The sequence below is a fragment of the Vanrija pseudolonga genome, chromosome 4, assembly GCF_020906515.1.
Source record: "Vanrija pseudolonga chromosome 4, complete sequence".
Taxonomy (NCBI): Eukaryota; Fungi; Basidiomycota; class Tremellomycetes; order Trichosporonales; family Trichosporonaceae; genus Vanrija; species Vanrija pseudolonga.
Window position 1 is genome coordinate 3,084,829 of NC_085852.1, and position 14,273 is coordinate 3,099,101.

Genomic DNA, 14,273 nt, shown 5'->3' on the forward strand with positions numbered 1-14,273 from the left:
GCTTCTCACTCTACTAACCCTGGCCTCCGCTAGTCATAGTACTGGCCCTTGAAGCCCGAGAGGATCTCCTGGCCCTCCTTGGCGCGGAACACGGTGCTCTTACTCTGCTGCCATGCCTGCTTGGCAACGGTGAACTCGTCGATCGTGGGTGCCGGCTTGCCCGCGCGCTCAAACTCGTTGGCCGTGAACCCCTCGCGGGCGAGCACGGGGCTGTCGAGCGTCTTGAGCACGACACCCTGGTTCGGACGGGCAAAGTACAGCAGTCCGAGTCGGTCGACGTCGCGCTGGTCCTTCGGCGGGACATGCACGCGGTGGATGGTGCTGCGGACGTATCCGCCCGTGAGGAACGACAGCGCGTCGCATGCATTGACTGTCAGACTCGCGTCGAGAGGCTTGGCCCACTTCCACGAGCCTGTCTCGTGGTCCCGGATCTGCAACCCCGCCACCGGCTGCCGGAAGAGGAGCGTGAGAGAGCCCAGGTCGGTGTGCCCGGTCACGTACAGCCCGTCGCCGGCCTCGAGCTTCTCGTACTCCGCCGCATCGTACCGGCTGTACTTCATGTACCGGAGGTGGTCCTCGGCCCGCTTGTCCCACTGATGCAGGTTGGTGAGCGTGTCGGCTGGCAGCTCGAGGGCGGAAGCGAGTAGCGTCAGGAGCGGGTGGAGTACGCGCTCGTGCAGCTTCTCCTGGAACGCGCGGATCTCGGGCAGGTGGCCTTCGATGAGGGGAGGGAAGGACTGGGGGACTTCGGGCTCTGGTGTGTGTCAGCCGTGTCCATGAGCCGGCAACCCACTGGGAATGTTGTACACCTCGATCTTGTCCTGCACGCCGGAGCTGAGCACACGCCGCCCCGCAGGCCGGTAGCCATTGTACTCGCCGTTCTCGAGGTCGGGCACGTAGCGCAGCTTCTCCTCAAGCGGGAGGGTGTAGAACTGCTCGCCGATAGCGAACTGGCTGTCGACCTCGGCCTGCGAGATGCCAAAGTTGGTGACGTAGAAGAAGCCCTTGGTGCGGAGGGCCTCGATGAGGGTGTCTGCGAGCTGTGCGCGGCCTTTCTCGGTGGCATTGAGCGAGAGGTCGATCGTGGGCACTGTGGCAAGTCAGCTGCTGCAAGACGAACCGGAGGACACGGCACGCACAGTCGGCCCAGTCGAGCGCCTCCTTGGTCTCGGGGACGTGCTCGTAGCTTGACAGGGGGACGGCGACGGGCATTTTCGTGGTGGTGTTGGTGGTGGATGAGCGCGTCCAGATGACATGTTGTGGCTTTCTTATGCCGGGTGAGTGCCAGCCCGCCCGGAGCTGAGCGCCGTAATCACGCCTTGCTACTGCTCCTCCATTCCGTGGCCCCAGATCCGAGTTTGAGCGTCCTCATGACAAGTGCGAGAGGAGGCGGCGTCCACTCCACCCCCACTCGCACATGGCCGAAACTGTTATATACCGTACGTATCGGTGACGACATTTCGCGTCACTCACTCCGCCACCATCCCTGCCTTCGCACATGGCCGCGTCCCGAACCTCCCAGTCGTCCAACCACATGCCCAAGTAAACACCGATACGTCGCGAACTGAACGGAATCACGCACACGGAACTGCCGAAGGCCAAGCCAGCCGAACCGCAATGTCGACACACTGGCGCTGATGGCGACATGCGCAGCAGGCAGGCAGCCGCCAGCCCTGAGATACCGTCGTCTGCCGCCGGCGGTTGCCGCGCTACCGCTCGCACGTTCGGCGCCGCGCCGCACCTGGCGCAACGGCCGCGTCTATGTTTGGAACGGATCCTTGGCGGCTTTGGGAAGCGGACGGAGAGGACTTGTGCTCTTTGCCGCGAAAAATGTCGAGCGCCGGGCATTGGGAGTCAGCAGGGCGGCTCGGAGATGACTGTTCAGCTCCGTAGAGCGGCGTGCGCTGCGGATGACGAGCTCGTGCGCGATGCAAGTGCACTAACATTGCGTATTGTATCATGCAGGCGGGAGCTTGCCCGCCGTATTGCTAGCAGATATCCGGCGACGCTTTCTTAAGATGGACAAGCGACGGTGACAACCCCCCTGCCAAGCCCATCCACCGGACCCACAATGTCCAAACTCGTCGCTGCGCTCAAGCGCAACACTTTCGGCGCGGTCCTCGTCGACGTGTTCGACTGGTACCCGTACGTGGCGCGTGGCGAGTGGCACTGTCCCCAGCTCTGACGCAACACCAGGTCCCACCTCCCCAAGCCGGAGCGCAAGCTGCTCCGCAAGCTGGACCTCACGATCCTCATCTACGCGTGCCTGTCCTTCTTCTGCAAGTTCCTCGACCAGAGCAACCTCACCAATGCGTACGTGTCGGGCATGCGCGAGGACATCAAGGCGTACGGCAACGACCTGAACTACTTCAACATTGCCTTCTACTGCGGCTATGTCATCGGCCAGATCCCGCTCATGGCGCTCATGACACGGCCGCGCGTCGCGCCGTACTTGCTCCCAGTGCTGGAGATCGTCTGGGCCGGCTTGACATTCTGCGAGTCGCGCGTGCAAACCCCGCGCGACCTGTACGTCATCCGCGCGCTCATCGGCTTCTTCGAGGCCCCCTCGTTTGCCGGAGTCCACTTCATCCTCGGGTCTTGGTACCGCAAGGAAGAGCTCTTCAAGCGCGCCGGCGTCTGGTTCATGGGCAACTCGCTGGGCTCCATGTTCTCGGGATACCTCCAGGCCGCGGCGTACAAGAACTTGAACCACGTCCACGGGCTTGCCGGCTGGCGGTGGCTCTTCATCATCGGTGAGGCCAGCGTTGGGACACAGGGGCACGTTCTGACACCTCTGCAGACGGCATCATCACCTTCCCCATCGCCTTCATCGGCTTTGCATTCTTCCCCGGACTCCCCAACTCGCCCAAGCGCTGGTTCATGACCGACGACGAGTACGAGCTGTCGCGCACCCGCATGCCCCCGCACCATGGGTACGACAACGGTATCAACTGGAAGAACATCAAGTATACGCTTAGCCGGCCGATGTGGTACTTGTGTGTCACGGTTTACGTGTGAGTGTGGCTGCGTGACACAAACCCCTCGTGGCGCCACAACTCACCTCGCCACCAGGTGCATGATCCAAGGCTCCTACTTCCTCGGCTACATGGTCCTGTGGCTCAAGTCGATCGGTCTCAGCGTCGAGAAGGTCAACATACTACCGACTTACATGCAGCTGGTGCAGGCGCTCTCCTCGTGGCTTGGGACAACTTTTGCTGCCACCGTCGGGCTGCCCTACATGTGGTCCTTTGGCAATGTTCGTCAGCCGCCCATGCTCCACGCTCACAACTCCAGCTCTTCGTCTTCATCTGTGCAATCATTCTCACAGTGTGGCACGTGCCAATTGGGCTCAAGTACTTTGCCTGGTACTCGTCGGGCACGTCGTCCATGACCTCCCCCATCCTCTACTCGTGGATCAACTCGGCGCTGGCCGAGTCGCCTTCCGAGCGTGCTCTCATCATCAGCTCCATGATGACTATGGGTTATTCTACGTTTATCTGGGTGCCCTTGCTTACGTTCCCAACTGTTGAAGCGCCCCGCTTCAAAAAGGGATACCCGGCGACCGTCGGCTTCCTCTTCGGCATGTGGTCCATCGGCCTCTTCAGCATGTGGTATGTGCCGCGTTATCTGGCACGCGATTCTGCCCGGCGCAAGGCAGACGCCGCGGACGAGGCCCAGGCGGAGGAGGAGCTCGGTGAGATCGATGTTGAGAGCAAGGACGGTGCGAGTGACGAGGAGAAGAAGTAGTAGAGAAGTAGGGTTGCCTGTGCCACACTGCCACACAGCATGTGATTGGGATTCCGTTTGGGCCGTCACACCCCACATGGTCGCTGGCTTGGCATGCTGTGTGCGGGCAAGGTGCGTTCGGGAATACCATGCTGTGACCATGCTGTGACCATGCTGTGTGCGAGAGCGGTGTCGTGGTGCATTGGCGGGAGACTTAGCCTCGGCCCGGGCTGCTCTCATTCCACCGCACTGTCAGTTCAACTCAGGCACGTGACTCTCGTTCATGTGTTCATGACTTGGGGCGTGGCTATATACGTCCCGATGAGGCTGTGCAACTAAACAAGCCAGCTGGCCACGACAACAAGGATCAGGCCGCCAAAGGTCATGGGCTTGAGCATCGGCTCAGCTCCCTGCGGTGTGGTCAGTGAAGCCATACCAACGACTTACGCTGGGTCGCGAGGTCGTCGCGGATGCGCTCGGAGCAGAAGATGAGCCCGAGTGCGAAGCTGACGACGAGGTCGACGGCGCCGATGCCCCAGCCGTCGACGACGAACCGATTGAGTTCGGGCCCGCCGGCCCACCGCTCACGGAGGAGTCGCTCGGGTCGGCAGTCGGACTTGGGCTGGCGGAGGGGATGCGGGTCGATCCGCCCTCGGAGGAGTCGGATGCGGTCGTGCTGGTCTGTGTCGAGGTCGAAGTGGGCTCCGAGACCGACTGGCTCTGGGGGGTCTGAGAGACGGACGCACATGCCTCGGTAAAGGACGACGGCGCGGCAAGCGGCGACACGTTGCTGTTGCAGTAGGACCAGGTCTTGCACGCGCCGTCCCTCATCCTGCTCCAGTTGAGCTCATCGTCCGAGCTCAGCGGCGTCGGCAGTGCCGAGATGCAGGTCTGGCATTTTTGAAACTGGTCGAAGAGTGTGGTCTACACATCAGTAGGGACGCGTTGGATGCGGGCTCACCGAGCAGACGCTCAGCTGGGGAGCGCTGTTCCAGCAACAGACGTCGACGGACAAGCACTCTGAACCACATTTGCCATAGAGTGCCAGGGCGTTGGCGCCTCGACGTCAGCTATTTTCGTGACGCCGACTTACTGATCGCGCCGAGGAGAACGACTTGGAGGGCGTGTCTGAGCATCGCGTCGTCAATGGATGGTGAGTTGGGCAGTGGCAATGGTATGCTCGAGGTCAGTCACCTTTTAGCTTTTTGCGCCAAGCCTCATCCGCGCCGTTTGCGATGCAGCTGCTCCTCTCTGCGCGCCTCGTCGCCATGCACGGTTGGTTGAAATGAAACAGGCGGTGCAGCGATGCAGCAGGTTGCGAGGAAAAGAGCGAGGAACCCGCGCTGACGACGAGTAAGGGCCCGAGGCACCCGCCAAGTCCAAACAAACAATACCGTGTAACACGGGGGGTTTGGGAGTCGACAGCCAAATGGTAGTCAACCTGGTGTGCTGCTCACGTCGGCAAATTCCAGGCTCTAGGCTGTCTGGCTGCTGCTCGGGTATGGCATTGCGGCCAGGGTCGCGCTAACGGGGTTTAACCATACACTGGTCAAGCTCTAGCGCCACGCTTCCTCCACGCTCCTCCACGGGGAACAGCCTCGTAGCAAAGGGTCAGTAGCGGGAAGCCCTTGTTTCGTAGCCGGACAACGGCAAGACCCTTGCCGAACACGCCGGGGCGGGGGCCGCGTAGAACAAAACTGACCGACTTTTGCACGCGCTCGCCCACAAACTCGAGCGCGCGCGCGTCGTCGCGCTGCTGTGAACAAGTGCAACAGTATGGATGAAGGCTGGGACGGGCGGCTTCACCGGCTTGACCCCGCACGCAGCAAATATGGATTTGGGAAATTCAAGGAGTGACGCAAAGTCCGAGTGCGGGGGTGCAGCTGTGTTGTTTCTTAAAGAGCAAGCCAGGCGCCGCCGACAACAGCGCCGGCGAGGACGATGAAGTGCGGGGCAGTGACAGCGTCGCCGGCCGAGGGCTTGGAGGTCGTGGCCGCAGAGGGGGTCGGCGCGTGCTGTTACGGGCAAGTGTCAGCAGTGTTGAGCTTGATGGCACCCAAAGGGGGCAGCTCACCGAGGCGGAACCCGAGCCGGCGAGCGGGGCGCTGGCAGTGGTGGCAGCGGGGTGGGCCGAGCCAGTGCCCGAAATGGTGCCGGTCGCGTCCTCGCAGAAGGGGAGGTCGGACGTCGACTGAGCGGCGGCGAAGGCGGCTTGGAGGAGTCAGATCCTTGTGCGTGTGGCTGGCAACCTACCAAGAGCGCTGATAACAAGGAACTGGGTACGCATATTTGTTTGGTGGGGGAATACAACGACGGGGAGAAGGCGGCGCATGCATGCTCATCGCCTTTTAAGAGCGTGTGCCCAGGCAAAGCAAGCTTGAGACAGTGCTCGGGCGTGCATTGCTGTCGTGTCACCCCCTGCTGCTGGTGCTCTCGCTTACCCGAAAGTGTTAGGTTGTCGCCATGAAGAAGGCCGAGTAGGATGGGGTTCACTAGTGAGGAACTGGTTGGCTGGCTTGAGGTGGGGTGTGGGGGAGGCGTTTCGCCGCGTCCAACCTATTCATGTTACATGCCTCAATCCATGGCAAGTGTGCCCTTGTTGCCCTTGCTTCAGACAACGAGGACCCTGGACGACTAATGTTATACCAGCCAGTTGCGTCTCGGGGATAGGCAAGACCAAAGTGCAAAAGCTCGCAAGACACATTGTGGTTTTGATGTGGGGTCCTCGCGTATTCCGCACTCTCCGCTTGTGGTTAGAGACGGGCGGCACAGACTAGACACGCCTCGCGAAACTATTCAATGCAGGCGCCATTCAATCGGATAACATTCGAGCGCATCCGGCCCAGCAATGTACATAAGCCGAACACGCCGATATTGCCAGTCGTGACAATCGTGTTACTGCCCACCTGCGGAGTTGAGTGAGTCGGCGCAGCCGCTGACAGGTGTCACCAGCCAGCCTCCGCCCAACTTCCTCCGGCCAAAACAGCCCGCGCCTGTCCAAGAAAGGAGTAGCATACATTCAATATTGTCCTGACGCTGTTGCAGCCAGTCGAACACGGACGGATTAGGTGGCAAGCGCCATTAAAGTGCGAGGAGGATGGTGCTGCCGATCACAGCGCCGGCGAGCACGATGTGGGGCCCAGCGAGGGGGCTGCCCGAGCTAGGCTTGGAGGACGTCGCGGGGGCGAGCTGATCGTCAGAGGGCTCATCAACGCGTTACCTACCGAGGCCGACGCAGCGGATGTAGTGCTCGGCGCGGCCGCAGACGACGATGCCGGCGGGGGCGGGGGCGGGGGCGGGCTGGACGCAGCCGCGCTCGAGGTCGGCGTAGCCGCGGGCACGGCTTGGCGGCCGATGCGACCGCCGCTGCCTGTCAGCTTCTCGGTCGCACACCGCACCTACCAAGAAGAGCGAGGGCGAAGAGCTGGACACGCATACTGAGTGGCTCTCAGTAGACTTTGCAGACGTGGGAGCCTCGCCACAGCAGCTCCATGCCACTCCGTCCTTTATCTTGCGTCGTCGCTCCTGGCTCCTTGCTCCGTGGGGGCGTCGGCGACGAAAGCGCATGAATGACAACACATGGTGCCACAGGCCTTGTGCTAGCGGTGGCAGAGTGGTGGTAACATTAGCCGTGACGTCGTTCATGTCGCCCAAGCCCGAGAAACAAGCCTCCTTAGCGCCAACTCGGCGGCCGGCAAGTTCGGTCAACCTCGGTTCCGGCGGCAGCAGCTCTGCTGAGTGCTGGGCGATCTCGCGTGTGCATGTTAAGCTGGGAAAGTGGGGATAATAAGTCGTTAGATGTGCCTCGAGTATTGTTTCTGGGGGATACTAGTGAGCGTTACCACCCCAGTATTGGTGTTAGGAACGCCGGACTGGTCCTCGCACGCGACTGACTTCTGGGTCTGGGCCCCCAAGTTCGCTTAGTGTGTGGGAGATGATCATCGGCCACGCTGTCGAGGTGATCACCCGCGTCATGATGCACTGCAGAGAGTGTCGTTGGAGTGATGCTGTTGCTTTTGCACAAAGAGAGTGGTTTGAAAGCAACAACGTCCCTCTTGTCTCAATTTCCTCGCCTCCACTGCCAGGCTGGCAGGTTGACACGAACACGGTGAACTCGTGACGGAATCAAATCCACGTGGCTTTCAATGTTTCCTCACCTCCACCACACGTCATGTTTCCGCGCCGCAGCGCGTCGCCAGAAAGGAAGGAAGATTGTCTTCTTTCGTCTTGCTCTTCTCAACTCTCTCTTCACATATCAACTTTCTTGCCCCTCTTGACAACCTTCAACGATGGGTATTAAGGGTCTCACAGCGCTCATCAGCGAGCATGCCCCCAAGGCAATGCGTGACCACGAAATGAAGACGGTGGGTCCAGTTACCATGTCGCTACCCGCCTGCGTCAACTGACCTCTCAGCTCTTCGGTCGCAAGGTCGCCATTGATGCGTCGATGTGAGCTAACCATTCACCTTCGAAGCTGACCTCAGGTCGATCTACCAGTTCCTCATCGCCGTCCGCCAGCAGGACGGCCAGATGCTCATGAACGAAAGTGGAGAAGTCACTTCGTGAGTTGGGGACGCCCGCATCAACTGACGCGCAGACACCTGATGGGCTTCTTCTATCGTACCATTCGCATGGTGGATAATGGTATCAAGCCATGTTACGTGTTCGACGGCAAGCCCCCGGACCTCAAGTCGGGTGTGGTGAGTTGGCGTGGCCCCTGCGTCGCAGCGCTAACTCATCCACCAGCTCAAGCAGCGTTTCGGTCGTCGAGAGGAGGCCAAGTCGGCCGAGGAGGAGGCCCGCGAGACTGGTACCGCGGAGGACATTGACCGTCTGTCCAGGCGGCAGGTCCGCGTCACCAAGGAGCACAACGAGGAGTGCAAGCGTCTCCTCAGCCTCATGGGCATCCCCTGCGTTACCGTGAGTGTGTGTTGTGAGCATGCGGCTGACGTCAAGGCACCCTCAGAAGCCGAGGCTCAGTGCGCCGAACTCGCTCGCGCCGGCAAGGTGAGGTTAGCTGTTGGCGCTCCTTCTAAACTCCCCAGGTGTTCGCCGCCGGCTCTGAGGACATGGACACGTTGACCTTCCACACGCCGATCCTCCTCCGTCACCTGACGTTCAGTGAGGCCAAGAAGATGCCCATCTCGGAGATCAAGCTCGACGAGGTGCTCGCTGGACTGGAGATGACCATGGACCAGGTGGGTGCTGTGAGTGGAGGCGTAGCTAACCCACCAGTTCATCGAGCTCTGTATTCTACTCGGCTGCGACTACCTCGAGCCCGTCAAGGGCGTTGGACCCAAGACTGCCTACAAGCTCATGAAGGAGCACGGCTCTCTCGAAGAGGTTGTCAAGTTCATCCGCAGCAAGATGGCTGAGAAGGAGGCCGAGAACGCCAAGGCTGCCGCCCTGGCCGCTGAGGACGAGAGCGAGCCTGAGAGCGAGGATGGTGCCGCCGACTTTGTCGTCAACTCTGATGGCGAGGAGGTGCCTGCACCAAAACGCTCGCCCGTCAAGAAGAAGCCCAAGAAGAAGGGAACGAGCGCGGGCATGCAGATTCCGGAGTACTGGCCCTGGGAGGAGGCCAAGAAGCTCTTCATCACGCCGGATGTCACCAAGGGTGACGACCTTGACGTGAGTTACGCTTCCACATCGGTAACTGACCCATCAGATCGACTGGAAGGCGCCGGACGAGGAGGGTCTTGTCGAGTTCCTGGTCCGCGAGAAGGGTTTCAAGTGAGTTTTCCGTGTAGTTCCGAAACTGACAATCAGGGAGGACCGCGTGCGCGCCGGCTCGCAGAAGCTCGCCAAGATGCTCGCGGCCAAGCAGCAGGGCCGGCTCGACGGCTTCTTCAAGGTCATGCCCAAGAAGGAGGACGAAAAGAAGGCCGGCGCTGCCAAGGGCAAGCGCAAGGCGGATGAGAAGCCCAAGGCGGGAGCCAAGAAGAGAAAGTAGCCGTGGAGGTTCAAGAAGATGAAGTCGACGGGGACGCACACACCATGAGCGAGATAGAGCAGTTTAGCTGTACATGTGTGTATGGGATACATGTTTGATGTTTAATGGGCATGTAGTTTGTCGCCAATGGTAGCGCAGATTGTGACAAACGGCGTGTCAGTGACAGCCTAGGCTTTCGATGGGGCACGAGTCTCTTGGCGGCTACGAGGGCAAGTGAAGGAAAACGAGGAATTCATTTCAACCGAGATAGATACAAGGAGGTGGGATGGTGGACACGTTTAGTACGATGCTGTGGTTATTGAGTGGGGAGCTTTGGGTGCCAAAATGAGTCGAAACCATCGGCCCGGTGGAGAGGTGCGGAGTGGGTGCTGCAGAATCACTCGGCGTGCGCCTCGAGCGAGTTTACCAGCGCCTCAATGACGGCCTGGGGAGCCGCCTCGGGGGTAGAGGGGCGGAGCTCCGGCTCGGTGTGGGAAGTCTGGAGAGGGGTACGGGGCTTCGGAGGGGCGAGGGGACTCGGGTTGCCGTAGCGGAGCAAGGTTTCGGACCGGGTGCGGGTGACCCTCACCCCCTGGTCGTGGAGCTGGAGCGAGTTGAGGGTGGCGGGGCCGGTCGTCTCCTCGGAGTTGGAGCCGGTGGGGATGGTGCTCGTCGTCATGTTGTATGGCTGGACAGCTTGCTTGGCTTGAGAGAGGGGCGCGGAAGGTAAGCGAGTAGAGATTGGGGGGAGAGGTTGTGAAGTGGATAGAGAGAGGAGCGGCTGGAATTAAATACGCTGTGTCGCCGGTGGGAGCGCAGCTGAGCTGGTGGTTGAGTGGTCTGGTCGGGGGCGACGCCGTTCCGCGCACTGCGGGCAGCTGTTTGATGGATAAACACACTGATGGATGGCCGTGGAGCGAGTTGGATTGTGTTGAGCGGATGATGGAGTGATTATGTGGCGGATTTCGATGGGTGCGAGTGTGTGCCGCCACACACGACCTGTGCGCCACCACACAACTTGTTTGTCCCCATCAGCGAGTGTGACTCTCGTTCGTTGTGCACATTGTCTCATGAGCGCTGTACGCAAAAGCGAACTTTTGGCGGCTACAGCTAATGCATGCTCTATGATGAGGGGAAGGGATGGTATGGGAGTGTGTGTGTATGTGTGGCGTTGGCCTTGCGTCGCGAGGATGAGGGATTACTTGCCGCCCTGGCGTCAGCTCCTGCCGCACAGCAACACTCACCGTTCCAATCAACTCGTCAAGGACTTCCATGTAATCGCCGAAGAACACGTCGCCGTCCGGGGTGCAGATTTTCTCCGGCCAGTCTATCATGGGGTAGTGCTTGGCGACTACCCGGGCGAGGACGGCCAGCGCGTCGGACACCGACCCCGAAGGTGGGCCCACGGCGTCGGGCGAGAACCAGCCCAGGAGGCCGGCGGCGGCGAGCTGCGTCACCAGGTCGCAGTGGTAGGCTGCGTATCGAACCTGGTTGGCCGGGGCGCGCGGCCGGGGAGTCGGGGGAGCGAGGGGACGCGGCGCGGCCTTCGTGGGAGTCTTGGAGGGGCTGACGGTTCCCGGGGCTGGAGGTGCAGCGGGGGACCTGGAGGCCTCTTCGCTGATGTTTCCGGACGTACTCGGGAGGCGGAGATCGCGTGGGGCTGGGGGAGCGAGGGGGCGTGGCTGGCGAGGAGTTGCCGTCATGGTGTTCGCGGTTGGATTGGTTGGTGTTGGGGCGGGTGAGGAAGGGGAAGTGGACATGTTGGTTATGGTCACTGTTCGTTGGGAGTGAGCGGGGTGCAGGTGCTGGGTAGAAGGAGCTCGGTTGTGAGGTGGTGGATAGGAAGGAGAGAAAGGGGACACATGGACGACAATTATACTTGGACCGGGCGGGCTCGTACCACTCGACTCGCTCACCGCGCTCACAGCTTCGATGTGATCAATCAACACCCACACACGCGCCGCCCCTTACTCACTCTCACGCCCCTCGTCTTCCCAAGCCTTGTCTTCAACCGTTTTTACAATCAACAGACACACACGCCGTCTCCCCATCAGTCCAGCCGGTGCGCCCAAGTGTACTCAAGTGCGCTCAAGTGCGCCCAATTGCCACCGCCACAAACAGTCTTTGTGCGCCACAACGGACACGCCGTTTCCCCCTTGTCTCCTGTGTAGGCCCTACGTGCGCCCCATGGAAAGCCATCAATCGTGGCCAGAGATACGGGCATCGACGTCGCCCAGGTGCGCGGCAAAGATGGTGGCACCTACCAGCGCCCAGCCCGAGATCGACAACGCCATGGCAGTTGCGAGCGGTCAGAGCGACCCCCGACACCCACTCTGATCGATGCTTTACAGCAGCCAGTGTACTTCTGGACGCTGCTGAGGTCGACCTGTCTGAGATGACCAAGTTTGGCACCTTGAGGCCTGGTTTCCTCTCCCTCCCGGAAGTATGTGGTTCGCGGTGGATCCCAGAGCAAGACAATCCGCACCATCAACAACCTGTGGCGATCAGGGCCGCAGGACCGAGATGCCCGGCGACTCCTGTTCGCCCGACACAGAGTCCCTCGGTTCCTGTAAGAGGGGCCGTGGAGGAGTCGGGTGACGGGTCCTGGGCACCAGAACGACTCCCGCTCGCTGATGGGGGGGCCTTGGTGCGCATGGCTTGCTTCGAGTGCAGGTCGCTCCTCTTGCGCTTGACCGTCTTGGTGGTCGAGAGAGGCGGCTTTGACAAGGGGAGCGAGAAGGAGACCTTTGGAGCCGGGCGCCGTGGCGTGGTTGGCGAGCGAGAGCCGCTCGAGGACGGCCCGGGCATGAAGAGGGGCTCCTTGATGCGCCCAGGACGCGACACCTCTTGGAAAGGGTCGTCCTCCGAGGCCTACGCGGAAGCCAATGCGGCTGGTGGGCGTGTCTGCAGATACGGCTCAGCCTCCTTCTTGGTGGAGCTGCTGGTCTGGCCGAGGGAGTTTGCAATGACTTTGCTGTCCTTCTTGTTGGCGTTGTCGGCCGCCTGGGGAGCTACCGAGAGGCATCGTGCGCTCGAGGAGGTTGCAGGAGGCGAGGGCGGAGAGGTCTGCCTCAAGCCAGAGCCAGCAGGGTCTTTCCACCAAGGGTTTGGTGTTGTGGAAAAGCATGCGAGTCCCGTTCGGCGGAAACAGAGGCCCTGGGAGCCTGGAGGGTGCGGCTGAGTAATCCGGCCACGTTTCGTGCATACCGGCACGACTGCCGTTTTTATGAGGGAGGGAAAGAGCGGCGCGGTAGGCGGTGTAGCGGGTCCTGGAGTGCTCGTCGGGATCCCGCCCGTACCGGGGTGTTGTGGAACGTATAGCGGGTGATAGCAGCGCCGTCGGTGGGGCGCGCGGAGGCCACGCCTCGGGGATGTGCCTCCACAACGTCGGGAGGTGGCTGCTGTCGACCGTGGGACCGGGGACGATGGAGGCGGAGGGTGCCATACCACGCGGGTGGGAGTAGGGCGGTGGCACTGGGGAAGCCGGAGCTCGCGGCTGCGCGTTGCACCCCACTGCTGCCTGCTGTAACAGCATCGTCAGCAGCTTCATCAACGTCCACACACGCCCGAACCTCACCCTCTGCCGTTACGTCGCCACACATCTGTCAATCAACACACACGCACACGGTGCGTCATTCTCAATCCCACCGGCCAAATCGCCACTGCCACATGGCCACACCATGCCGTTCCGCGCTTCACTTCCACACCAATGTATGCTCTACGAGGCATCAGTGGCTATGTAACTCTCTCATCAGCGACCTCCCCTGTTTCTCTGGTGGAATATGCCACTATGCATGCTTATGGAAGTGTACAATGGGGTAACCACTCCTAGGGAATGGGTGATGGTGGGCTGCGTTCGTGGTCTGGGTTGTTGGCGTGTACAACGAACCAGATAGGCATCCCCTCGTCCGAGACAGGCTCTCAGCGGACGTTCTATACGTCAGCAATGGCGGGCAAACAACACCCACCAACTCAAACCAGCGGTCCACGGCCCTGGAGTAGAGGCCGAAAGAGTACGCGACGCTCTCCGGCCTGTCGCCCCGCAAGTCCGCGAGGCGCGCGTCGAAGGTCGCACTGTCCCACTCCAGGGCGGGGAAGTGGACCGCCACGACGGCGCGGAGCACCTCGAGTGCGGGAGAAAGCAGGTGCCGGGAGGGGTAGGCCCGCCCTCCGGGAGCGAGCACGCCGAGGAGGTCGTGCGTGGCAAGATTGCCGACGAGGACCTCGTAGTACGCTGCATAGGCGGCGTCCCGTGTGCGCTGTCGCCGTGGGGGCGGGATGTACAGCGGCGACGGCGTGATTGGGACGTCGGCCTCGGAGGGCGGTGGGGGCGGGGGAGGCGCTGACTCGGTGTCGGTGTCGGTGTCCTCGTAGTACGCCCATTCCTCGTTGTCAGACGGAGCGTCGGGCGTGACGGGGTCCGTCTGGGGCATGGGGGCGAGAAGGTGCGCGTGTGTGCGCTCCTCGTCCATGGCGCCGGGTGGGGGGGCAGCGTCGGGGGTGGCGTTGGGGCTGGGGCTGGGGCTGCGCGGGGGTGCGAGGGTGAGGTCTGGAGTGCTTAGGATGATACGCAGCGAGTGACCGGGGGTTGCGACGTGCGGGTTGGTGCTGCCTG

At 61.4% G+C, this 14,273-nt stretch overlaps 7 protein-coding genes across 7 annotated transcripts; 2 read left to right on the forward strand and 5 right to left on the reverse strand.

Moving 5' to 3' along the window:
- Positions 1-29: 29 nt before the first annotated feature.
- Positions 30-1,212, reverse strand: SPCC1494.01_0 (UPF0676 protein; the record flags this gene model as incomplete). The annotated part of the gene is made up of 3 exons (XM_062773058.1): positions 30-754; positions 794-1,090; positions 1,140-1,212. 3 exons carry the CDS (start codon positions 1,210-1,212, stop codon positions 30-32), a joined length of 1,095 nt encoding a protein of 364 aa, XP_062629042.1.
- An 859-nt stretch (positions 1,213-2,071) lies between these two features.
- Positions 2,072-3,747, forward strand: liz1_8 (Pantothenate transporter liz1; the record flags this gene model as incomplete). Its single annotated transcript, XM_062773059.1, has 5 exons — positions 2,072-2,145; positions 2,197-2,753; positions 2,801-3,014; positions 3,073-3,256; positions 3,295-3,747. The coding sequence occupies 5 exons, from the start codon at positions 2,072-2,074 to the stop codon at positions 3,745-3,747; spliced, it is 1,482 nt and encodes a 493-aa protein (XP_062629043.1).
- A 314-nt stretch (positions 3,748-4,061) lies between these two features.
- On the reverse strand, positions 4,062-4,474 carry LOC62_04G006492 (uncharacterized protein; the record flags this gene model as incomplete). Its single annotated transcript, XM_062773060.1, has 2 exons — positions 4,062-4,136; positions 4,163-4,474. The coding sequence occupies 2 exons, from the start codon at positions 4,472-4,474 to the stop codon at positions 4,062-4,064; spliced, it is 387 nt and encodes a 128-aa protein (XP_062629044.1).
- A 1,147-nt stretch (positions 4,475-5,621) lies between these two features.
- On the reverse strand, positions 5,622-6,013 carry LOC62_04G006493 (uncharacterized protein; the record flags this gene model as incomplete). The annotated part of the gene is made up of 3 exons (XM_062773061.1): positions 5,622-5,741; positions 5,801-5,937; positions 5,980-6,013. 3 exons carry the CDS (start codon positions 6,011-6,013, stop codon positions 5,622-5,624), a joined length of 291 nt encoding a protein of 96 aa, XP_062629045.1.
- A 1,967-nt stretch (positions 6,014-7,980) lies between these two features.
- Positions 7,981-9,679, forward strand: FEN1 (Flap endonuclease 1; the record flags this gene model as incomplete). The annotated part of the gene is made up of 10 exons (XM_062773062.1): positions 7,981-8,090; positions 8,141-8,175; positions 8,211-8,288; positions 8,324-8,426; positions 8,473-8,646; positions 8,683-8,733; positions 8,772-8,924; positions 8,962-9,357; positions 9,395-9,459; positions 9,496-9,679. Exons 1-10 carry the CDS (start codon positions 8,016-8,018, stop codon positions 9,677-9,679), a joined length of 1,314 nt encoding a protein of 437 aa, XP_062629046.1. The 5' UTR covers positions 7,981-8,015.
- A 376-nt stretch (positions 9,680-10,055) lies between these two features.
- Positions 10,056-11,418, reverse strand: LOC62_04G006495 (uncharacterized protein; the record flags this gene model as incomplete). Its single annotated transcript, XM_062773063.1, has 2 exons — positions 10,056-10,346; positions 10,903-11,418. 2 exons carry the CDS (start codon positions 11,416-11,418, stop codon positions 10,056-10,058), a joined length of 807 nt encoding a protein of 268 aa, XP_062629047.1.
- A 727-nt stretch (positions 11,419-12,145) lies between these two features.
- LOC62_04G006496 (uncharacterized protein) lies at positions 12,146-14,130 on the reverse strand (the record flags this gene model as incomplete). Its single annotated transcript, XM_062773064.1, has 2 exons — positions 12,146-12,529; positions 13,627-14,130. The coding sequence occupies 2 exons, from the start codon at positions 14,128-14,130 to the stop codon at positions 12,146-12,148; spliced, it is 888 nt and encodes a 295-aa protein (XP_062629048.1).
- Positions 14,131-14,273: the final 143 nt, after the last annotated feature.